Here is a 24,090-nt window from a genome sequence, read left to right on the forward strand (position 1 = left end):
GTCCAAAGAGAAGAAGAAGGCTGTAGGCCATGTCCATGCATTGACGGGCTCTTGATTCAACGAGGCTGAAGGGCCTCTCTTTTTTCCTATCTATTGACTTGTTTGTTTTTTGCCAGTCATTTTTGCGTAGCCTTCTCATCAATGTCCTGCGACACCGCCATAAACACTATCTCCAAGGCTGTTCTATAATCTTCTTGTCATCACGCTAGCTGGCGCCGCTCTTCCGTCGCGACCTTCCTAACGCGCCCCATCAAATATTTTTTCCCTGCTGGTACTCAGTCCAAAACGACTTAAATCGACTTTTTTGTAGGAGCTTCAGCTTGCTCTACGGAACCGATACGAACCAGACGCCTACGGCGGTTGGAAAACACACACGTGATTTGAAGTTCTGGATAGCAGTGTCGTGGTCTTGGAAATCACCGACCACGTATTCTACTGGTACATCTGAACCGCCTCGAGCGACAAACAATTTGTAGCGGGGATTCACACCCTGCCTGTACTTCAGTAAACACACCAACGCGCCGCTTCATATATCACCCCGGCTCTCACCATGGACGTCGCTGTGACTTCGCCCATCGAGGCGGGGCCTGAAGTAGACTTCTTTGCTACGAAGCTCGACGACTGCCTTGAATATCAACGCTCCACCTCCTCAATCGCAGACAAGAGAACCAAGATCTTCCAGCTGGTCGACCAGTACTACAGCTATGCCCTCGACCGATCTACGCCACGGAAACAGCAGTCACGCACAAGCCGGCTTCTGCGCACCTCTGTTCGAGAGCCTGAGAGAATGGCCATCGACGACGAGGGTGCTCATGCCCACGAACCCGATACCTTTGAAAGTCGACAGAAGTGGGAGCAAGAAGCCCACACTTGGGATCTTCTGCGGCGTCTCTTGCCCTTGCGATACCCGGAACCAAACAAGGAAACCAAGTCGGCCTCTCGGCCTCTATTTAAGCACAGCACGAACGCGACTAGACAGAGCGCATGGGACGAGTTTGTGCAGGCTGATCCGTTGGCAATTGAACGGCGCGCAGTGTTGCAGTGGCTGCAGAGCAATTCTGCGTCTGGCCCTGGAATCAGCGAACTAGTCCAAGACCTCCAGCAACGCGCAGACCGTGGTGATATCATCGCCCATGGTTGGATTCACACTCGGTCAGCTATCAAGCAGCAAAAAATGATGCTCAGCCGCCAGTCGGCGTTGGATCCCAACGAAGGCTCTGTTACACAAGCTCTGCGCACATCCAACGGCTCGCCGCTAGTTGCACAGCTTGACCCTGACTCTCTCACACGCCAAGGCCGCAAACTTCAACTTCAGGACGAGTACTTTGAGCGTTCCATCTGGAGAGGGTGCTACGAGCTGCTGCGTCGTGGCAGCACCATGGATGAAATTCGCGCCTGGTGCAGCGAACGCACTGAGGCTTGGCGTGCTGTCTCCATGTCCGCCCTGCCGTTACCAGGCACTGACGCCGATAAGCCTTTCCAAGGTCCTTCTTCAATTGCGTTGTGGCGTCGCATGTGCTATGCGACAGCGCGCAACGGCGGTGTTGATGATTATGAGCGTGCCGTGTACGGTATTCTAGCTGGCGATATCCCGTCGGTGGAAAAGGTGTGTCTCTCTTGGGACGATGTGCTTTTTGCCAATTACAACGCTCTCCTGCGCTCACAATTCGACAACTTTGCCCTAAGAGCTTGCGGCTCCGAAGCAGCTGCTAGCCTGACGCAGTCGTTCCCCAGCTTCGATGCCATTCAGTACCACGGCGACCCCACCGGTCTCGTGAAGCGTTTGATCAAATCAATGGAATCCAATCCTTTAACTAGCGCTGAGGCCAGGACTCCAATCAAGGTTTTACAAGGCGCCATATTGGCCAAGGACCTTGAGAACCATTTTGTTGACCAAGGTTTGGCCCTTTCTGCGGGTACAATGGGAACTCCATATTCTTCAACACTGCCATCATACGGCATGAACGCCCTCCAAATTGATGGCGGAAGGCTGTTTGGTGCTGATCAGTTCCAGGGCTTACGTATTACATCACACGTCTTTATCATCAACAACCTCTTGGATTCGCTACTCGATGCTTCAGGGGCTGCCAATTCTGCTAATGAGAGCGCCCAGAAGAGGGAACAAGCTCAAGGGAATATCACCGTGGCATATCTGAGCCTGGTCAGTCGCGCTGGTCTTGATGAGCTGATGCCCATGTACTGCTCTACGCTGATCGGGGCACGTCAGTATGAAGTGCTCTCACGAAACCTACTACAAATCACTGATAATGATGTGAGAATTCAAGAGCTCGGCATCATTCGTCGCAGCAACCTGGATGTACTCAAGTTTGCCAAGACTCTTCCTGCTCTGCAAATGGAAGAAGTTCTCAAGATGGAGGAGCCAGCGCAGGAGCCGTTTTATATCATGTCTGATGACGTTCCAGACGATGCACACGGCCGCCCCATCAAGCTCGACTTTATGGGCGTGAAGGAAGACATCAAACCAGAACATGAGCTTTTGATCAGATCGGTAGAATGGTTGCTGTTGGTTGACCAGGCCTGGCCTGATGTGCTCAGTATGGGTAGTCGTGTTTTCAAGTACTTCTTGAGTAAGTTTCGCAATGAGTCCCTGTGGTCCTTTCCCCAACCCTGCTAACCAATCTTCAGAAAACATGTACCTTAGCTCCGCGCGCGAGTTTTTGAGCAGAGTGTCTTTTGATCAGTTCTTCCAGAGCCGTGCAAAGAAAATGGGTCTTGACGATGATACCATCTATGACCCCGAAGATGTCGACTTTTGGGGCGACCAACTCAGTCAGCTCTCGACGTTTAGCGTCACGGCGAAGCAGGCGGCCACTGATGCACGCAACTTCCGCGATCTCTCCAGCTTGGTTAGAGTACTAGACCTTATTGAGACAATCAACTCGATGGGCTATGTGGTCCAAGGGTAAGTCACCGTAATTCTTCTTGAGTAGGTATCAACGATCTATTACTAACCTTTTTGTAGCAATGAATCCATGCGTGATTTCTGGAATGAGATTGCTGTCAATGTCCAAGAATGCCAGGAAGCTATTGTTCCCATCTTGCACAACTGGCTGCTGCCCTCTATCAAAGGTAAGCCGTATTCTCCCTATCAGTTTATGCCTTTTCTTTTTCATCTGTGCTAACTAGGCATTGCAGAAGGAGACAAGGATCTTGAAAAGATTCGCAACGTGTACCTCCCTGAAGTTGTTCTCGCCTGGGTTAGCAGACTGCACTTTGCAGGCCACCACATAGACAAGGATTACCTCATGGAGTGCATGGATCTGGCTGCTCTGATTGCCGACGGCAACTCTGACATTGCCCGTGTGTTTATCGCGTCCGGCCGTATGACAGAATTGGTACAAGCCTTCACGACCTGCAGCAAGCAGCTGGCCATTTACAACACCGAAAAGAAGACCAGCGGCTCGGGGCCCAAGCGACTACGCGAGTCGGGCTGGTCGCGGGATTTGTGGTCTGTCAGGTCATCATGAGGTAGTTGGGGGTGATGACTGCGAAGAAAAGAGAAGGGAGGAGGGGATGAAAGGGAAGGGGAAGATCTTTAATCTTGTGTCTTTCATTGTCATTGCCATTGTTTCTGGAGTTGAGTGGGCTTTTGGTGTTGTTTCACGTTTCGTTCTTCCTGGTGTAATGGATGTCTAGATCAAACCCTTAATTCACAACCCCTGATGATACTGATATCACGTGTAACCCCTCCCAACCCAAATGAAGCGCGCATACCCATCAAAGTGTCGCATAATAATTTAAAAGCTCGTTGTAGCTTGAGTGGTCGGAATGCGCCTCTATTGTATACTTTTTATCTTGACACTGTTTCTTCACATCGGACAATCTGCGATCAAGCGCCTGTTTTGGTCCTTCATATTATTGTCATGAGTGGTCCGGCTCCTCCTATCCTACCCCCCAAGCTTGGGTCTACTGGACCGTCTCGTCATGGTACACCTTCAGCTGCCCCAGAACATGTGCTGCGGGAACACTCGAGAGTATCCAATGACGCCACAGGGGGGATAGAGTTAGCGCATCCGGTGTCGGAAATGGACGGATCATCGATTGGCGGAGTAGCTGATCCGGGGCCGAAATGGGTTCCGGCCATATTAGAAGACAAGTCGTGAGTTGACGAGCGGACAACACTAAGGGCAACATCCAAGACACATGCTGACCGGCCGGTTACACCGACATTGTAGAACCCGAGACCTATCCGATATCCTCCGTGACCCGAAGCTGCTTCAGGCTCTGACTGACGCCCCGACAACCACGGCACCATCAGTAGCCGCTCCACAGGCAGCCCTGCACGGGCTTCTTCTCGAAAACATCCAAACAGCACAGCATCTCGTGCGGCTTGAAGAGCGACTGACGCACGAGCGCGCCGTTGCTAACGCGCAGCTGCTCGCAGCCAAGAAACTCGAGCGCGACTGGGGCGAGAAGCAGCGCGAGGTGGACGCGGCGCTGGCGCGCTTCATGCCGGCCGCGCTGTACCAACGGCTGGGCCAGGGCGTCGCCGAGCAGCAGGCGGTGTGCGAGGCGCTCGAGGAGAGCTTTGTCGACGGTCTGGGCGGTGCGGGCGAGGCGGGCGAGGCGAGCGAGCGCGAGACAATGGAGTGGATTAAGCGGTACAAGGAGGCTAAGATGGTGTATTGGCGACGCAAGGAACAGAAGGAGCGGTGGGATGAGGGTCGGGTAGGCGGCTGGCGGTGAACCCAAGACAAAGAATATGGAGGGTGAGGAGCCAGAGGCTCGGAGGGCGTATTAGGCGTAGGCGAGGTAACGACACACTTAACGACTCACGAGCTTTCATGACGGATCCAGGGCTATTGTGTATGAATCGGCATATGCTTTAATATTCTAGACTATATTTTCCTACAACCAGAAAAACACGGCAAACTATGATGACGACACCGGCACTGGGCCGGGTCTAGTGAAACGAATGAAAGGGGATGACCCGTAAACCACAAGAACATGCTAAGAACAAGACAGAAATATAAGAACCAAAGAGATGGACGAGTAGCTGCTGTTGCAAAGAAAGAGAGAGAGAGAGGGCCCAAGAGAACAAGAAAGGCATAAATGCGACAAAACAAGGCTAAAACGGCGGAGTAGTGATGACGATAATATATAGGCCCTCTCTTTCTTTGTCTCCCGTTGTTATGCATCGAGCTCCGTTAGTACAGCACGCTAAAGGGGCTCCGTTTCATTTCGGGACTCCGCGGGCTCATGGGCAGAGCAAATAGCTCGTCCTCGATGGTGTCCATGGTTGACGGCGCCACAAGTCCATTCAAGACAGAGTCTAATGAGGCTGCGCCGCATACGTCAACCGATGTTGCGGGAGACATGGCGCGGCCCTGCATAATGGTTGATCGCACTGGAAACAACAGGTTAGCAAAGAAAGTCATGGAAAACAACAAGATTCTGGACAGACTTACATGAGGGTGACGTGGCGAGATCTGACGGCGATGTTGCCAGTTTCAGGCCCTTGAGCTTCTCAGTCAACCGGCTTCCGCCAGGGGTGGCCGTTGCTTTTGAGCCGGGTGCCGCTGCCTGCTTCTGGCCGGCGGACGTCTTGGAAGAGGGAGAAGGGTTCGCGGGATTTGAGTTGGTGCCAACGGGACACTGGGCAGTTTCGTCCAGCACAAACATCTTGGCCAGGCCAAAGTGCGAGGCTAGCCACCGGTACTCCTGCATGGCCATTTCCAGGCCGACGCTCTCGCCGTTGACGCAGCGCTCGTCGTGAATCTCGGCCTGCAGCTCGGTCAGGCGGAGCTTGGCCCAGATGGTGTGCAAGACGCCGCGCTTGCCAGCCTCCACGCGCGTGTTGCCGAGGCCCGCGGCAAAGATGGCCGGCAGCGGCTTGGCCGAGAGCTGGATGGGGGGCCCGGAAATGGCAGAGGTGGACCCGGTGGTGGGTGTGGAAGACCCAATGGACTCTGGCTTGTGGTGCTGCTCGGTAGCACTCACGGGCGTGATCAGGGCCGGAACGACGGGTGTGGGCGTCACGGTTGAGGTCGTAGAGGCAGTGGTGGGCACGGGTGTTTTCAGGTTGGCGGCCGGCGAATCTACGCGCGTGATGGTGACCAGTGGTGGGATGGAGGCACCGGGCGGCAGGAGAATGTACACACGCAGCAGGCCGGCATCGGCATGCTTATCCCAGGTGGCAAAGCTAGCCGTCTTGCCGTCCCAGTCGATGCTCCAGGTGCTGTTGCGGTTGTTGGCAACTTCCGATTCCCATTCGACCATCAGGATCTTGGTGCCATCACTGCTACCATGGCCGGTCTCAAACTCAAAGCGGGACATGGCATAGCTTTGCGGGGTGCTGGGCGAGGCAGTGTTGGGGTTGGACCCGGGAACGACAACTATATCTTCGGTTTCCAGGCGGGAAGCCCATTCGCCATGGCGTGAAGTGGAAGCGGCGGAGACGTTCATGGTCGCAGAAGTGCTAAGTGGTGGTGGTGACGGAGATGGCGGTCAGATCGGGAACCCGTAGATAAGAGAGGGCGGTAGAAACAGGATCGGAAGACGACAAAGAAGAGAGTGGGGGAGGAGAGAGAGAAAAAAGAAAGGCAAACAAGCAAAAGACAACGAGCCGAGATTGATAAAAAATGTCCAGCTGCAGAAGGACGAACTCTCTAGAAAGAGGGCCTCTCGTGCTCAAGCTTCAAAGATGCTCGTTGTTGTTTTTATTTTGACCAGGGCTGGCTCTGACTTGCGACGACGAGGCTCCCCCCTGACTTTGATGCTTCAAATGAGGACAGGGAAGAAGAACAAAATAATGAAGGAAAAAGGAAGATGACCCTTCAACTGAACTGTCAAGACCCCGAGGCTTGGCTAGGCGCTTAAACCTCCTCCAAATCCAAGAGCGAGGCCCTTCTTGCAGCTGGTCTGCGTGGCTGTTAACGACAATGATGGTAGTGAGGGTTTTTGCTCTAGTAGCAGATACACAACCTAAGATGTTGTCTTTGTTTTTTCTTCTGTGCCCGAGAACCCGGCGAGAGGGTAGGAAACGAAGGGCTATGAGACTGGACCACCAATAGAGCAATAAAAACGAGAAAGAGGTTCAAGCAACGACAAGGCTACTTGACCTGTAGGGGTTAATCAAAACAAGAAACAAGCCTGGGAAATGAAAGGATGACGACAAAGAAAGTTACAAGCTAACGGCCAGCTTGTTTGTGTTTATTTTCTGCTGGTGGATTTCCCGGAAGGGCTTGGGTTCCGAGTTTTGGCAGACAAAGGCTGAAGCACGCAAGTTTTGGCGGCTTCGCAACCTGAGGAGCAGGAAGATAAAAGGGTGAGAGTTCCGAGGCGCGGGGGGAAGGGGGGACAATGAGAAACGAGAGACTAAAGACTCGACTCGAGAGGGTCGTGGGATATTCGAGATGAGAGATTATAAGAGCGAGGGGAATGGGACAAAAATAGCAGCACGCCAGGCCCCGCTACCTCATTGGCTGTGTGATTTCCAAGAAGCCGGTTGGCGATGTCCCTCTTTCGTTCTTTTCTTCCTTACATACGAAGGAAAAAGGATCATCTTCGGGATATTTGTCTGGGAAGGGGAAGAGTAGGGGGAAGGAGGGGGTGATGCTCAACCTTAGTTCGAGGTTGCCTCGAGGGCTGTCCTCGAGGACTCGAGATATCCCGAAAGAGAAGGCCCTGCAATAATTGGAAGGGCCCGGACCAAATAGAACACCTAAAGAACATCTACGGAAGCAGCCACAGGCCAAAGAAGCAGCTGCCCAAAGAGGGGATCTTGCCCTACGACAGCTCTTGCCTGGCTGCCCTCGCCTTCCGCACCGTCTATCAAAAAGTCAACAGAGGGGCTGTTCTGTTGTCTGTGCTCGGCTCTGCTTTTCTGTTCCTGTGCCGCTGCTTTTTTGCGTGTGATACGTGTGATGGGATGTCTGTTGTTGCTGCTGCTGCCCTTTTCCCCCGTTGTTGCTAGCCAACTGCTTCTTCATCTTCTTCGTCCGTGTCCTGCTGTTCTGCATGAGAACCGCCTAGGTACAGATTCCCTACTTTCCTTTTGACAGGGACATGCCTGGGCTTGAAACCTCGACTGGTCTGATGAAGCCGGTTCGGCAAGATGAAAAACGATTAGGAGGGGCACAATGAAGACTCGACGTCCCCATCCTTACCACATGTCAGCCAGTCAATCGAGTCTCCAACACATGCAACCGAAGATGTTGGTCCTGTGCGTTGGGAGCCAAAGCCTGGATGCCAGACGCTATTTTTAGAAGACACCCACAGAGGAAAAAGAAACTCGTATGTTTAAAAGACAACTCATTTCTTCTACCCAAACACCAAATCATCCATCATATTGTCATAGTTACTGCATTTTGACGCTTGCACAAGTCCACTTACTCGCGTCTCGTTCATGGCTTTGTCCTCTTCTTATCTTTTAGCTACTACTTTTTCCGCTCGTTCTGGTCTCTACCTCGGAGTATCTCCCAGTCATGCTGTGTGACTAGCGTACAAGTAACTTGACCCGATCGCACTACGGCTAACTGGAAAATTCCATTCTTTAGCCAAGTATCAAGCAATCTGCACCCACAGTCAAAGTCCTCCAAGATCTGCGTGGTGTAGACTTTTTTTTATTTTTTTTTCCATATTTCTCGTGTCATCATCATCACGGCACTTTGTTGTCTCTCTCAACCACCCACTCTCAACTCGCGCTCTGGCAATCAGAACATGCCCATTTCGCTGCTTCCAAGTCCCCCCAATGATACAGATCGTTGTCTGTATATATACTCGTACAAACCCCACGACTCCAACACTATAAGTGCTGAGCGCAAAGGCAGCCAGGCATCATGCACCCTCAAAGCTTTGATACCTGTGTGTATGGCTTGGTGGGTGCTTCTTGACCGCGTCTTTGATCGCAGGACCAAGGCTCAAACCACCCACTTTATCCACATGAATGTCTATTCCCAAATTCAAGCCGCAACGTTTCGAAAACCCAGCTGGAGCTTAAGGATCATGGATAGCATCCATAACCAACTACATAAATCTCAGCATACATACATGTCTAGGCAAATGTCCAAGTGAGACTTATCTCTGCCCCTCTGCCCCGATAAAGCTTATATTGTATGACAATAACGTCTAAATGCAACCAAGATGCCAGCAATCGACACAGCTCGGAAGCCGGTTCTTGCGTCCCACTTTGAACCCCCATTCCTGGATCCTCACAAAGGTCACGAGAGACATCAGAATTTTTTTTCCTGTTGTATAGACGCAGTGGGATCGAAACATGCAATCCTGCACCACAAAGTGGCAGATTTGCCAGAGACCGTTGGGTGGGTTAAAACGGCCGACACAAACTGGCCAATGAGTCGGGTAGGGAAAAGCCTATTTGTATTTAACCGAGTCCAAGCCTCTCGATGACCAAAGATGCTGCATGTATCCAAGTACTGGCTACCAGTAACACTGCAAATATGTGTAGTTGGGTTGTGCCTACATGCATAGTTGTGTTACTGCTGTGCAGAAACGCAGAAACGCAGATACGGAGCAGGAAGTAAATGCACGCGTGTCTCCTGTTGCTTTCTTCTTCTGCTTTATAAGTATTCAACTGCGCATGAAGATGAAGATGGAAACAAGACAAGTCATTTATCCCCCAACCATCCACGCTTGGGGCAAGTAGTGCTCTGTACGTTGTTTACTGCATCGTCATATCGGCCCGGATCCTTTTAGTACGACACAAGACATTGCAATGATGGAATTGACCACACGCGACTGGCCTATCATACAAGGACACCAGAGAACAAGGTCTCTTTATATCTCATCATCACCAAGAGCCAGCCATCTCTGATAACTCCTAGAATGTACTTCTGACTCGGCTTGTGACTTCATCTTGGTGCAAGGGAGTGTGGATCGGCAAGAGCTAGAATGGAAGGGGATTATAAATATTGCGGCCGCTCAAACGTCACATCTCGCGCCGCCGCGATCAAATCAACGCAATGTGGCGGCTTGAACAAGGTTCATGTCTATCGGCCCGGAAGGGCGGGCGCGGATGATTTGTCGCTACTAACAGTTGTGAATATGTGATGTGTCGGTGACCTGGCAGCTGTTGGCAGCTGTGAACAAACCCGTACCGAGGGGAACTGGTGAGGACAGCACAAAAGGATACAAAATTAGCGGAAGAAACGTAACTAGTAAATCGCTAGCAAAGACAGCAGGAAGGGAAAAATTGCCCAGTACAAACTGCCACTATAAGAAGTCAAAGTTCCCATGGAGAAAAGGAAGAGAAGTTTGGGGCGAGCCAAAGCCAAAATCGACCGGAGAAGCGCCGTGGGGCGTAAGAAAAGAAAATGGGATAAAATGACGGTAAATAGTGTGTGTGGAAGCAAGGGTCTGGTGAGAAAACGGCACCTGTCAAAACCAAGATAGCCCAATATAGCAGCAATATAAAAGTAATTATCTATCAAGACAGCAGTATCTTACTTTGGCACCAGGCAAATTGTTGTATTCACACACACATTTTTCCCCTTCTAATCATGTGCTAGTTAGTGTGAATTTCAAAACAACACACAATGCAATGGGATCAAAATGCTTTGAGGCAGGATCTTGACCAGCAGATGTTCTGCAAAAGGAAAGAAATCTGCGGTTCATGGCCTTTGGGCCGTGAGATTTGGTTCGGGGAGAAGCATGTAAAAGCGCTCAGATATAGGCCGAAAATCCCAAGTACAGCAGCAAATCTCCAAACCGGCGAGAGAGATGTGTAACTAATGTAAGAAGGGCCTTGTCAGGTAGCCAGCTGACTAACAAAACCAGCACAGCCCAAGTCGTTGAGTCTGTGTGCCTGTAGAGTGCCCGTACTGAAAATCCCATCGTTTTCTTCCCCCTCTCGCCTAAAGTTCTTCGGATAAATACAAAGAAGCGTGTATTCCCAGCGAAGCGGAAGCGGACTTGACGGACTAGCCGCCGTTCTTTTGCGCCCTCTTCACCCTTTGCAAGTCTTGTTGCTAGCAGCGTCTGCTTGCCCTGCGTAAAGCCGAGTCTACCATTGGACGGAGATAGTCCATACATATCAGTAGCATGACGAAAGGACAAGGGCAGCAATCAGATCGGCCCTATGGACTCTCACAAGGGAGCTACAGGGAGGCACACCCGTCAGGATAGATCTAGAACTCTGGCGACTGCAGAAGAATGCCGGGGGGAAAGGGATAATGCGCAAAATATGCCTGCAATAGGGTACATTGGCAATGGGAGGCAAAATACAGGGTTGAGGCGGGATTCGTACAGCGTGGTGCACATTGAGACAGTCGCGGTCGTTGTTCTCTTTTGCCGTCAAAAGCCTCTGCTTCAATATTGCGGCTATGTAGGATAAGACGAACCAGGCTTTCGTCGCGATGCTGCAACTAATTGACGGGAAACCTTGGGGAGTTCGGATGCGTGGAATACCGACTTGTAAGCTGCGGCGGCCGATAAATTGCAGATAAACTGTCTCGGTAGCAGCAAAGTTAAGGCGTGGAACAAAAAGGCAAGAAGTGACAGGTGGGGCTAGGTCGAGTTGCTTTTGGCTGGCTCTCGGCCTGGTGCTCGGTGTATACTGTGTGGCGAGTCAGGATCGACACGGCCTAGGGGCTTAGTATGCAGCGGGGACACAGGAGGACGCGGGCAAATAACCAGGCGTGGCACAGTGCCGAATGTTGCGCAGCGAGCAGGTACAAAAGGACGCTGGGAATCTCCACTATTGCGCCGGCCAAACCGCCGTTAAGGCAAAATCAGCAGCAGAAACAAGTTTGCGGACACAAGGGCATTAAAAAAAATGAGCAGAGGGCAGAGAGCCAGGTGGGATGCGCTGAGGGTGAAAATCCCGGGGTAACTTTTGTCCCTGGATAAATTGATATGATGGGAGAGGCAGGCATAGGCATGGTGGCTATCACCCCCACTGAACTGGACTGTGGTGTGCTTAATTGTGGCATTTGATCTCCGTCGGTCGTCTCTCTGTTCCTTCTCCCTGACTTGTCCAAGACAGAAAGACCGCTTACAGCGATTTTCGCCGGCCCATTAAGTAGTTAGAGCCTAAACCGCAGGAGAATCATCAACCGCTAACTACACAAGCCATAGCCGCTGCTCTGCTCTGGCCGGGTTTTTCTTTTCCTATCATTCTTTCCTCTGTCCATCTTTGCCTTCATCAACCGCTCTAAATCCACATTCACCGTCGCCATTTGTATTCTTGATTCGTTTTCTTTTTTTTTTTTTACTTTTTTTTTGCTTTGACGATTCCCATACTCGCAACTGTCAAAAATCCCGACATTTATTACTCGCTACGCGCCCGACCCTCAAGCCACACATCGCCGTCAGGAGCATCTTGGGCCCAACCTTCACTTTCACCACTGCTTCTACCGTTCGTCGCCTTCGCTTCTTTGACGCCAGCCCGTCTCGCACACGCTCCGCCTGATCCCGAGTCTGCTGTCTCCCGTACCATCTCTCGCTATTACTGGTCTCCTTGCCGTGCCAAACAACCTGTCTACTTGTCAACTCGGCCCGGACTATGCGCACCACAAAACTATAGCCATATACCCAAGCACATCAAGCCAGGTATCACCATCGACTATCTCGTCCTGAGTCGATAGCCCCCCACTGAAGACCCAGCCTCCGTCAGCGAGGTCTGGCATCGTCACCGCCCATTGTTTGCATTTCTGTCGAGATCCCCTCGCTTGTCCATCCCAGGCCCCGAGGGTCTGGCGACCACTCCACCAACCACAGCCATGGATCTGCCTAGCATGAGCGAGTTCGCCTCGGACCGCTTCTTCTCCAAACTCCAAGAGCATGAGACCCAGAATGGCGCCTCGTCCACCACCGCAATCCCCACATCATCGACCTTTATCCTCCCCGTCCGTGACGGCCGCTGCTTAGATGACGCTCCCGTGTTTGTGGCCGATGCTAAGCAAAAGGCTCGCTTTGCTTCAACCCTCCGTTCCAAGCTTCTCAAGACGCATACTGGCGCTGAGTCTGACTTGGTACAACACTTAGGGAGAAGCGATCCTGTCCGTAGGCGAAGGTATGTTTGACCTGGCAATCTCACGCATAGCCATAGCTGCCATGGTGCCTCAATGCTAACCTTTCACTCTCTTCCATAGCATACAACCCCTAGATGTTCTCTTCCGCAACCTGCCCGTTGAACTTCAACTGCAAATCTTCGAGCTCCTGCCATTTTGCGACATCATCAACCTACGCCTTGTCTGCAGATCATGGCATGAAATGGTATCAGCCAACCAGATTCAGCTGGCTAGATTTCACCTCAAGCAAGACATCCCCGCCTATGCTGTGAGGCTATATCCTGTCCCAAACGATCCGAACGAGTGGTTTTACCACTTGTGCTCTCTGCGGAGCCGACTGCACATCGCCTCCAAAATGGCCCACCTCACCTGCGAATGGGCCATGACCGAGATCTTCTTGCGCAGAACGCCGAGCCAGCGCGCCGAATTTGCCTCACAAAAAGAGCGCATGCGGCGCCGCCTCCTCCCGCTCATGTTCACCATCTTTCATTTCTTCGAGTCGTACCGTCAGCTGCACCTCGAGTTCATCCAACACAACCCTGGTCACGGTCTGCGCTTCGAGCCATACACCGTGAACCCCATCGAGGCGAAAATCATGGCGACCTACGATGATTACACTTTGTTGCGAGTACACGAGGTTTTCCCGCTTGTGATATCAACCTTCTGCCGCCAGCTCCGCCCTCCGACTTATGTGGGTACCATCGAGAGAAACATTAGGGGTTATCTCAAGGACAAGCTTTCGGATGAGATGACTGCTGCCATTTTGTGTGTTGGCGGCCCCTACCAAATGGTTCGGTTCTGGGAGATTATCGGGTACAACCATCGTCGTAATGCCGTGGATCATTGGTTTGACGACTTGATGGTCGACCGCAGACGTCTTATGCAAGTTCCGAGCAACGGGTCTAGCTCCATGGCCGCTCATATTCCTCAGCCCATGACGCAGGCTCCTGCCAAGCCCAAGCACAGATTCCTGGGTCGTCTCACCCGGAAGAAGTCTAATGCCGCCTTCCGTGAGACCACCAGACATACTGAGTATGCACCGCCCGTACCCACTGTATCGTCGCACCCGTTCATCCCCGCCGGCATGCCTCACTACGAATACAACCCCCTGGCCCCCGAAAACGACCCTCTTGCGCGTGGCCGTCCCATGGCACCGCTTCCGCCGCCGCACGTCAAGCAGCTCCTGCCCGACATGCCTGTCCTCCAACAAATATGGATGGTCACGGCCGAGGCGCTGATCATGGAACGCCGCATCGTCGAGCGACCGCAGGACATCAAGCGCAATGGACATGTCCTGTTCGACCTCATTCGCGAGCCTACAATTGCTGACGAAGACGAGATCTGGTATGGCCGAGAGGTCTTGGACTCTATGCGCCCTCTGGTCAAGCAAATGGACGAGATGGACATTGACACCCCGATGATGTAAGACGGGCTGCCCATTTGACATCTCGTGCCCGTTCCCTTGAACACACACACTTAAAAGTTCTTTGAATGATACCACGCCCTTTCGAAACGTGGTTTCTTCCTCGTATCATTTGTATATTTCCGTGTTGTTGAGCTACATGTGAGCCTGCATTTTTATCCTGCTCTATTTATTTGCTCAACCACGCCTCAACGTCATGATATCCATATCCGCAAGACTTGGCAATAAAAACAAGTCTTGTTTGCATTCTTCTTTACTCCTTTTCTCTATCCACTATCGTTCTCGATCTCTCTTTGGCTCACAACGCCTGTTATTTACTAGGCTTTCTTCTGCTTTGATTGCTTCTTTTTTTTTTCCATCCTGTTTCTCCTCTCTCTTTCTCCTTTGTTAACACATTGTCCCTTGTCCCTTTTGTTTTTTCTGGACTGTTTTGCTACTGAGATATCTGCACTGGCAAGTTTTTTTTATTCATTTCATTTCTCATTTCTTTTGTTCTTGTTTTGTTTCTGCGTCTTCTGTTTGGGTTTCTTTATTGCCTACTCTTTGATAATAGAGTTGGTACTGGGAGGGGCGCATATCCGGAACGAGTACCTGTGTACTTGTTTTCTTTTTGGTCGTTTTTGTGCTTTTCGTTATACTATACCGCGTTGGCCTTGGGGTTACTTTGTTTTGTTTTTCTTCTTTTATTCCTCGTGTCACACTACTTGATTTTGTCCTCTATTGACGAGGTTCACTGTTTTTTTTTTTGTTTCTTGTTCATACAGGTGGTTGCATAGGGCGCGAGGGATGAATGGGGGGAGGGGGTGGGAAGGCGTGGACCAGAGTTGGTGTTCACAATCAATTGTTCACAATCAATTGTTCAATCATCGTCAACCAAGAATTTTTGTCCCTATTCCCCATTTTTCTTCAATGTCATCATACTTCAAGCGTACCATGGCTACATATACGTGAATCTTGTATTTTCTTTTCTTTTCTGGAGTCTACAGCAAATTATTGAGCTTGTAGAGAGATAGAATGAAGAAGAACATGGCATAACCGTTGGATCAGAAATAAGAACTGGTGTTGATGCGCTTGAACAAACACACACCCAACCAAGATATGTATATGTATGCAGGTTATATGTAGCTAACAAGAAAAGAGAGAAGAAGGACAAGAAAGAAAAAAAAGCAACAAGAAAAAAAAAACAAACAGAAGAAAAGAATACAGAAGCCAAGAGAAGAAACCCGATAGTGGGAAGAAAAAAGAGAAATGGAGAGATGGAGAGATAGAGAGAAGAAAACAAAAAGATGCATTTTTGAACCACGGGAAACAAATAAGAGAAGAAAGGAAAGCAAATAGTAGAAAGGAGACGGGAGGGAGGGAGAGGACTGAGAAAGTAGAAGGAGGAGGAGAATTTGCAGTTTGAAGAAATAAAGAAACAAAAAGAGAAGAAATGTATGATTGTAATGCAAAAAAAAGGCGAGAAAAAACCAACAAAAAAGATAGAGGACCTAGCGGTTGAAAAAAAAGTACAGTGATGGAGGTGATGCAACAGGTTGCTTGAGCAAGAGAGTGACATAAGAAAACTAGAGCCCACCTGCCCTCGACAGGTGCGTGCCACGCTTCATCTCTTCTGCACGTTGCCTCCGCTGCCCACATGTCTCTATCTTCCCTCTCCCATCCAGCCTTGCCACGGAAGATGAACAGAGCCCGTTTGGATCAGCATTATCTGGCAATTGGCTTGCGCCAGTACAATAAGCCATGCAACCACCATCTCATTTGGCATCTAAATAAGTACCTCCTCGACCTCGGGCAGCCGATCGCCTATTCAGCTTTAATTATGTATTTTGGTGGTGGCGACAAGCGATGTGTGGTAGCAGCCCAGTGTTACCGGCGTTGGTTCATCTGGTACATGCCGTCGTCTACGGATCCATGCGAGTCGAACGAATAGCCCATCGGTGCGCCGGCCTGATGTGGCATGGGCCGTCTCCGCATGTTCATGCCGTAAGCATTCGATTGTTGCTGCTGTTGTTGGGCTGCTTGTGCCTGTACTTGGGCCTGTGCCTGTGCCTGAGCTCTAACCTGGGCCTGGGCAGATGCCTGTGAGTGCGGGAATTGCATTCCGCGGGCGCCGGGGGCAGCATTGTTTCCCTGGAGCATATCGAATACGGGGTTGAAACGGTACATGTCCGATGGTTGTTGTGTTGTCCCTGACGCGCCAGCAGACTGTGCAAACATTGACGATGCATCAGGCCGAGACCCGGACTGGTAGGAGAAATTTGGGTTTGCTTGTGGAGGCGGAAGTTGAGCATTCGCTTGTTGCTGCTGCTGTTGCTGAGACTGAAACGTATGAGAGCCCGAAGCAGACATGTACGGAGACGGCGTGGCCACCGTGGTTGAAATGGAATGCAGACCGGTGTGATTGACCTTTGGTGAAGGGTTTGCAGCGTTGGAGCCACGCAGCTGGGGGAACCGGCCGGACATGAGGTGTTGTTGCTGGGCATTGTGTTGTTGCTGCTGTTGATGTTGCGCCGCCTGAGGATACTGCTGTTGCTGGGCTTGCTGCTGCTGCTGCTGAGCATGTTGGGTGGTGGCATGTTGATGCGATGCTTGTTGGGCATGCGACTGCTGCTGCTGGGCTTGCTGCTGAGCTTGCTGCTGAGCTTGCTGCTGAGCTTGCTGCTGAGCTTGCTGCGGAGGGGCCATGGAATTGGCCTGCTGGCTGTGGTTTGCGTGTAGATTGCGGTTCTGCAAATGTTGTTGTGACTGGGAGTACCCAAGCGCAGCCCGTTGTTGAGTATCCGTTCCAGTATGACCATGATGGCCCTGGGACATGGGGTTTTGCATAGAAGCCATGCCTTGGTTAGGATTATTCTGAGCAATCATTTGATTCTGTTGCATTGACGGAGCAAATGAGGTTCCCATAGAGGCCTGTTGCTGGTTAGAGTCAGTGGCAGGCCAAGTGCTGGCGCCTGATTCACCAGCAACCCGAGGGCGCTTTGGCTGAGACGTGTGTGAAGGTGGCCATATGCGCTGTTCTTGCTCGGCGATCTGAGTTGTTGCTTGGTTATATTGGTCATTGGGAATAGGCATAGATTTGCGTTTACGCGTTGCTGCCTCTTGAATCGCAGCAGCGTTGGAAAGGACAGGTGTGCTCTGTGGCATCTGACTTTGAGTCATCTGACTCTGCTGCAAAGAATTGGGAGACATTTGGCCTTGGTTCAGATGACCCTGAGGCATCTGTCCTTGAGGTATCTGTGCTTGCTGCATCTGGGTCGACTGTATTTGGTTAACATGACCAGCAAACTGCGGTAGAGTCGGTGTGGCAAGAATGGGCTTTTCTGGAAACTGCATGTTGTGGTTGTCTATCAACGGCTGCTCCTCGTTTGCTAGGGTAGCTTGTTCGGACTGTCCCGTAGCAGCTTTGTTGACGGCTGGACGAGGTTTTTTGGCTGGGGAGTCAAGACCAGGGCTTTCATTACCGGCAGCGCCCGAATGATCGCCAGCATCAGTGGCAGAGTCTTTGGGCTTGTTTTTGGAGCCCTTTGGTCTTCCTCGTCGCTTCAACGCCGCAGATGAGTCGGCAGTTACAGGAGTCGATGGAGGGATGGCATCATCGGCTGTTGAAGAAGACACTGCCTGCTGTGAGTTCATAGAGTTCATAACAGACCTACGACTATCCATGACGGAGTCGTCCATGTCAACCCAGCTGTTTTCAGGGGCAGCATCGTGTGTACCTTGGCCATGAATCGGTGCGAACGGGGCATGGTCTTGGCTGATGGATGCGGATTGCTGAGTTTGTTGACGAGATTGCGAGGAAGAGCTTTGACCGGCGGTAGCTGAGCTTGCCTGGTCGTCGTCAATGGGAGCTTCGGAGGATGCGGGTTTAGGTTCGCTTGGAGCGGTTCCGTTCTGCCCGTCCTTTTTCTTCTTGGCCATGGGGCCTTTTTTAATTCCCTTATCCTTACGTGCTTTGGTACCCTTGCTACCCTTTGGGCGACCACGCGGTCGCTTTATGGGCTGTATAGCCATCTGGACCGAGTCAGCAGCAGTGAAGCTGTTGTTCTGGAAGATTTCACCAAGCCAAGAAATAAGGTTTGCGCCCGATCCATTGGAATTGACGCTCGAGGGAAAAATTCCATTGTCTGGAGGGGAGGCGTTGGGCTGGCCACCGCCAAAGTGGATGATGGAAGTACATAACCGCTCTACGACCTTGGTAGGCTGGAGATTCTGCAAAAGATTTAACAATCTGCCCTGCTCCTCCTTGACGGAGGCGGCGTCAGTAGGAGGCGCATTGCTCTGATTCTGAGCTTGAGGGAGTATAGATTGCATTAGGTTCGATGGCGGTTGCATAGAAGCCTGCATGGGAATTCCGGTATGTGATTGCTGCATTTGGGAGATAGGCTCTTGTAGGTCTTCGGTTGAATCGTTATCGTCGCTCGAAGCAATGGACGCCGGGGCGGCAGGCAGTACAGGGAGTGGAACTGTGTGGTGACTTTGTAGCTGGCCCTGTTGGCGATGTTGTTGCAGTTGGAGTTGGTTATGAATAACGGTGGGATTCAAGGCAAGGCCGTTTGAAGGAGAGGTCGCGGATGCAGAAGAGGTAGATGAAGACGCGCCAAGGTTGGCGATAGTGGTGGTGGGAAGGCGTTTACCAAGCGTCTTTTTCTTCTGCGCGTCGTTTCTCGCGAGTTTGGCGGCAATGACAGTTCCTTCGCTGGTGCGCCGGGCTTGAAGCTCTGTGGACTCGTTTGTAATTTTGCGGACGGGTTTCGCGTTGGACTTGGATGAAGCAGCGTCGGAGCGAAAGTTCATAACACCAAAGTTTCCGAAGTCAGAGTTGGCGGTACCGTGGAGCTTGCTAGGAACGTATCTTCTACGACTGTCTTTTGCATTGGCTTCCGCACGTGGCGCAAAGGAGGCAGGGAAAGCTGAAGATGGAGGAAGAAGAATTGGTTAGCAGAGAGTGATGGTGATGCGAGTTATGTAGCAAGGCGAGGAGGGAGAAAGGCGGAGAGTGCCGTTGACAAAGGCGTGTGGATGGAAGAGACAGGCCAATCAGCACACGGGCTGGCCAAAGAACGGGAGTGACAAGAGGGAGAAGGCAGTGGAACGACGCGGACGCGGGATGAAGGCGCGGCGTACCCTTGAGATCGACTTCAAAGCGGAAGTCGGAGGATGAGGCAGCTTCGGGTTGAGGAGCTTGAATGGACCCGGGTGGCTGAGACCTTCCTGACGTGTCGGCAGCGGAATCAAAGACTAGAGGCGGGGAGCAAGCAAAGAGGAGACGGGTCAGCCAACGGAGAATGCCCCATGGACTAGCAAAAGGGTGATCAGGGTGTGTGAAGAGACGGGCGGCAATGCAAGGCTATGCAGGCGAGGCCAGGCAAGGCCAAGAAGAGAAAAAAGCGGACAGCGCGAAGAATAGTCGCAAGTCGTCTGCGGAGATAGCCAGAACGAGGCGAAAGCCAGAGGTCGTGGGAAAATAATTCAGGACCGCAAAAATCTGCAGTGGATGAGACAGAGCAGCATCACGATTAAATCGCGTCGGGCACGTGTATTTTTTTTTGGAGTGTTGGGATTCTCAATCAAGGGCTTGAACGAGGGCAGAGGAATAAAAGAGCAAATAAAAAAAGGAAAAAAAGAGTACGACGAGAGGGAGTGAGTGGACTATGCCGTACAATTTAATTTAGCCTGGCTTTTAACGGGGGCAGTAGGAATGGGACGAGCAACGTCGAGCGGTAGTTGAGGCTGAATCAAAGATCAAGAGGCTGAACAAAGGCAAAGGCAAGAGAAGAGACCTTGACAGTCGGAGTGAAGCGAGCTTGGCCACGACTACGGCTGGAGGCGACGAGGCTGAGAAGGGAGGGAGAGAAGGAGAGGGAAAAAAAAAGGCAAAAAAAGCCTAAATGCACACAGAGGAGAAAAGGACAAAGGAACGGGAGGATATGGATTGGGTGGGATGGGATGGGATGGGCAAGGCCAAGAAACACAGTCTTGTTGCAGAGGTCACTTGGATCTGCAGTGGGCCGAGGGCTGACTTGGCTCGACGCGAGGTGGGCGTGGAAAAAAAAAGATTAAAAAAGCGAGACGACAAAAGGCGAGGGTCGATGCAGCTACGCGGCAGGCCAGGATCCCACCACGCACGACGAACGAGGACAAATGCTGGAGCAGCGAGCAAGCTTACCTGGAGGTTGGGTCATTTGCTCGGATGGCAAAAGACAACCACAATTGACGAGATAGACGATGTCCCGCGGGACAAACGCCTACCAGAAATCCAGAATTGCGCGGACGGCAGCCGGTTGCAGTTGCAGTTGCGGTTGCGGATGGGCGAGGGCGCGCGGGCGGGTCAAGCTGGAAGGGAGAGCGGTGATGCGGGATGCGGACGACGGGCGGCGGGTGGCGATGCGGGAGGGTTGGCGGGCTCGGTCGGGGCTGGTTGGGCGCGAGGGCAATGTGACGGCGGGCGTGGAGGGACGTCGATGCAGGCAGCGGCTATCTATATAAAGATGAGATAATATCGTTGAAAAAGATGGCCAGGAGGTAAGGTTGGTCGCGGAAAAAAACAATCAATGGAGAGAAGAGGAGCGAGAAAAAAAAATCAAAGCTTGCGGCCAGTGGAGTGGAGGATGAGACAGCAAGAAAAAAAAAAGAAGGTGGAAACAAGAAAAGAAATGGCAAACAAGACGCGGTAGGGGCTGCAAATACAATACAGCAATTGCCGCCTGGCAAGGCTGCAGGAAAAGTCTGGCGGAACACAAGAGCGCAACCCGCAGAAACCGCGGATGGGAAGGAAGCAAAAAGCGTGGCTTTTCTCTCTCTTCTGAAGCTCTCTTTTTGATAATGCGAGACCAACTCAAGCCAAACGAAAACTACTTGGTTGGAGTGGTGTCTGCAAGGGCTCTCGCGCTCTCTCTCTGTCTCTCTCCTCTCTCTTTTGCCTCTCGTTGCTATTGTTGCTCGCTTGCCGGGATATGTGCTGTTCTTCTTTTCACCTTCCTTTTTCTCGTCCACCTGGCAGCTGTTGGGTCGGACAGGGCAGTTGCTTGAAACGCGCTGTCAGTCAGGGCCGATAAAACCTGCGGAAAAATGAGGTAACTACCTAGTTATAGTTGACTAAATGAACATGTATGTACATACCACCACCACCCATAAAACATAAAAACAAATTGTCACCAGTGGTTTGGCCTTGGCAGTCCCGCACACATGGCCGACCGCAGTTTCTGCTCCGACTCCGGCTCCGGCGCCGCGTCGCTTGTTGCTTTTTTTGCTTTTTTTGTTTCGCTTTCTTCTGCCGCCGCTCTACCTTCTCTTCCCAACGTCCACTTTGTGGCCTCCTGGTAATGAGAAGACGCAGCGATACGATACTGGCTGTCACGTCCACACACTGTGCCCGCTCGCTCAAGCCCGCCCACATCATACAGTGCCGCTTTTCTTCTCCACACGGTGGCAACTCTACGCCTGTCTTATTACTGCTATTGGCACAGCCTTGAGCCTCCAAGCTATGCCATCCTCTGCCATCCAATCCAATCCAACACAGGCACACCAAGAGGCTGATGCTCGCTTGATTCCCCATCGCCAGTTTTGCGCAGCCCTTCATTTTCACGCATAGTGCAAACTGCCCCTCTGCCCGGCCTGTCTTTTCTCTTCTCTTCTTCTCTTCTTCTCCTCTCCTCTTCCCTTCCCTTCTTTCTTTTTTCTGCCCTTTTCGTGCCTCCGGTCCTTCTACTCCAAGGTTTGGCCCCCCTCGTCAACCAATTGCTTCGCTGCGTTGGCTCCATCATCACCAAAACACTCACGCTTTCACACCCGTGCCCGCTTGCTTTTTAGTGCCGCCCAGGTACCTTTCGCATCGCCTCAGCTCTTCTGGGATACAGACGCCTGCTCACATTGCCCGAAGCTCGATTCACCTTAGGTCCTCTTGCCCGCAACTCTCCTCCGCCCGCAAACAAATATCCCGCATCGTCTCGCCTGCTCGCTCCCCGTAATCCCACTAGCCACCATGTCCGTCTACTCCATGCTGTCGCTGCCAATTGGCGCATTCGATTCTTCAGAGCACCAGGACCGCCTAGCCCTTCTACAAGGCCTACTGGGAGATGCTAGCACTGTGCTGCCCTTCCCCATCCCCAGCTTCAAGATTGGAACTCTGGATGCTCTGGTCCAGCAGGCCGATGAGCTGGCCAAGCTCGACTCCGCTTGCCAGTCGGTCGCTGCCAAGGTTGCCGACTCGCTAAAGAACATTCTGGATGGCGACGAGGACAAGATTGCCCAGCAAAAGACAGTCAATGATAGTATGCTCTTCCCGCCTCTACACACCGCTACCGCCCACCGTCTCAACTTTGGTGGCGCATACCAACCATACTAACAACGTCGTCAGAGCCCACCGATCACTACATCAGCTCCTTTTCTTGGAACAAGGCTCGCTACCGGGCCGACAAGCCCATTAGCGAGCTTGTTGACATGCTGCAAAAGGTTTGCCTCCCGTCTCACGCTTAATGACATCATACCTTGACCACTGTGTCTAACTTCCAACCAGGAACTCGCAACAACCGACAACGACATCAAGGCCAAATTCCAACAGTACAACTCGGTCAAGACAAACTTGGCTGCTCTACAAAGACGGCAGACGTAAGTCGCCTGCTTCTGGTCCGCATGGGCTGTTTCTCGCCACCCTTCGTCGTCCCTGCGCTAACATCATTTCATCGCCCGTGAACAGCGGCAACCTGTCCACCAAATCCCTCGCGCCCATTGTCGACCCCGCGCTCCTCATCCATGAGTCCGAATACCTTGAGACGCACTTGATAGCTGTCCCTACGGTTGCCAAGAAGGAATTCCTTTCGTCATACGAGACTCTGGCGCCCATGGTGGTCCCCCGCTCGTCAACCCAAGTAGCTGAGGATGACGAGTTCACCCTTTATGCCGTGGTCACTTTCAAAAAGCACAGCAGCGAGTTCCTCCACAAATGCCGCGAACAAAAGTGGACGCCTCGCCAGTTCAAGTTCTCTGAGGCCAGCCGTGAGGAGGAAGAGAAGGAGCTGGAGCGCGTCGGTCGTGAAGAGAAAAAGGTCTGGGGCGAGGCCCTGCGGATGGGCCGCTCCGGCTGGAGCGAGAGCGTCATGGTGTGGATGCATGTCATGACTCTGCGTGTGTTTGTCGAGGCTGTCCTGCGGTACGGCCTCCCATTGGACTATGTGTCTGCCATTGTCCGGGTATGTTGCAACATCCAACCCCATTCAGCATTCATCTCTACTAACAACCATTATCCGCTTACATACAGACCAAGGCTGCAAAGACGACCAAGAAACTGCGAACTGTCCTCGACCAAAAGTACTCGTATTTGGCCGGCAATGCCATGGCTCGGGACAAAAAGGGCAAGGTCACCAAGGACGACGCCCAGCTTACTTCTGATATGGCAGCAGCCGGCTTCGGCTCGGGAGAAGGCAACGAGTATACAGCCTATGTGTACTATGAATTCGACTTTCCCTGAGCTAGCGTCTTGTCCGTGCTTCCATTCTAGCCCTGGCGCACAGCCAAATTCATCTAAATGAAGCCCAAGTCTAGCCTAAGCAATCTATATTTTGACATTCTTCATTTTTCTTGTTGCTTTAGATGTATTCATCCTCCGCTCTATTTGTCCAAGCTACCTCTTGCATCCCCCATTGTGTTTTTAGTTCATTCACAACTAGTTATGCATCT

At 51.8% G+C, this 24,090-nt stretch overlaps 6 protein-coding genes across 6 annotated transcripts; 4 read left to right on the plus strand and 2 right to left on the minus strand.

Moving 5' to 3' along the window:
- Positions 1 to 550: 550 nt before the first annotated feature.
- BROUX77_007890 (uncharacterized protein) lies at positions 551 to 3,488 on the plus strand (the record flags this gene model as incomplete). The annotated part of the gene is made up of 4 exons (XM_073753033.1): positions 551 to 2,588; positions 2,647 to 2,923; positions 2,984 to 3,090; positions 3,157 to 3,488. 4 exons carry the CDS (start codon positions 551 to 553, stop codon positions 3,486 to 3,488), a joined length of 2,754 nt encoding a protein of 917 aa, XP_073602183.1.
- Positions 3,489 to 3,884: 396 nt separating this feature from the next.
- BROUX77_007891 (uncharacterized protein) lies at positions 3,885 to 4,707 on the plus strand (the record flags this gene model as incomplete). Its single annotated transcript, XM_073753034.1, has 2 exons — positions 3,885 to 4,120; positions 4,197 to 4,707. The coding sequence occupies 2 exons, from the start codon at positions 3,885 to 3,887 to the stop codon at positions 4,705 to 4,707; spliced, it is 747 nt and encodes a 248-aa protein (XP_073602184.1).
- A 461-nt stretch (positions 4,708 to 5,168) lies between these two features.
- On the minus strand, positions 5,169 to 6,426 carry BROUX77_007892 (uncharacterized protein; the record flags this gene model as incomplete). Its single annotated transcript, XM_073753035.1, has 2 exons — positions 5,169 to 5,368; positions 5,430 to 6,426. 2 exons carry the CDS (start codon positions 6,424 to 6,426, stop codon positions 5,169 to 5,171), a joined length of 1,197 nt encoding a protein of 398 aa, XP_073602185.1.
- Positions 6,427 to 12,701: 6,275 nt separating this feature from the next.
- On the plus strand, positions 12,702 to 14,418 carry BROUX77_007893 (uncharacterized protein; the record flags this gene model as incomplete). The annotated part of the gene is made up of 2 exons (XM_073753036.1): positions 12,702 to 12,994; positions 13,074 to 14,418. The coding sequence occupies 2 exons, from the start codon at positions 12,702 to 12,704 to the stop codon at positions 14,416 to 14,418; spliced, it is 1,638 nt and encodes a 545-aa protein (XP_073602186.1).
- A 1,863-nt stretch (positions 14,419 to 16,281) lies between these two features.
- Positions 16,282 to 20,597, minus strand: BROUX77_007894 (uncharacterized protein; the record flags this gene model as incomplete). The annotated part of the gene is made up of 3 exons (XM_073753037.1): positions 16,282 to 19,325; positions 19,540 to 19,653; positions 20,582 to 20,597. The coding sequence occupies 3 exons, from the start codon at positions 20,595 to 20,597 to the stop codon at positions 16,282 to 16,284; spliced, it is 3,174 nt and encodes a 1,057-aa protein (XP_073602187.1).
- Positions 20,598 to 22,396: 1,799 nt separating this feature from the next.
- On the plus strand, positions 22,397 to 23,881 carry BROUX77_007895 (uncharacterized protein; the record flags this gene model as incomplete). Its single annotated transcript, XM_073753038.1, has 5 exons — positions 22,397 to 22,685; positions 22,772 to 22,866; positions 22,931 to 23,022; positions 23,111 to 23,603; positions 23,672 to 23,881. 5 exons carry the CDS (start codon positions 22,397 to 22,399, stop codon positions 23,879 to 23,881), a joined length of 1,179 nt encoding a protein of 392 aa, XP_073602188.1.
- Between the last annotated feature and the right edge of the window lie 209 nt (positions 23,882 to 24,090).

This window comes from Berkeleyomyces rouxiae (assembly GCF_048999995.1).
Source record: "Berkeleyomyces rouxiae strain 22BRR77 chromosome Unknown BrBRR77_ptg000012l, whole genome shotgun sequence".
NCBI classification, from domain to species: domain Eukaryota; kingdom Fungi; phylum Ascomycota; class Sordariomycetes; order Microascales; family Ceratocystidaceae; genus Berkeleyomyces; species Berkeleyomyces rouxiae.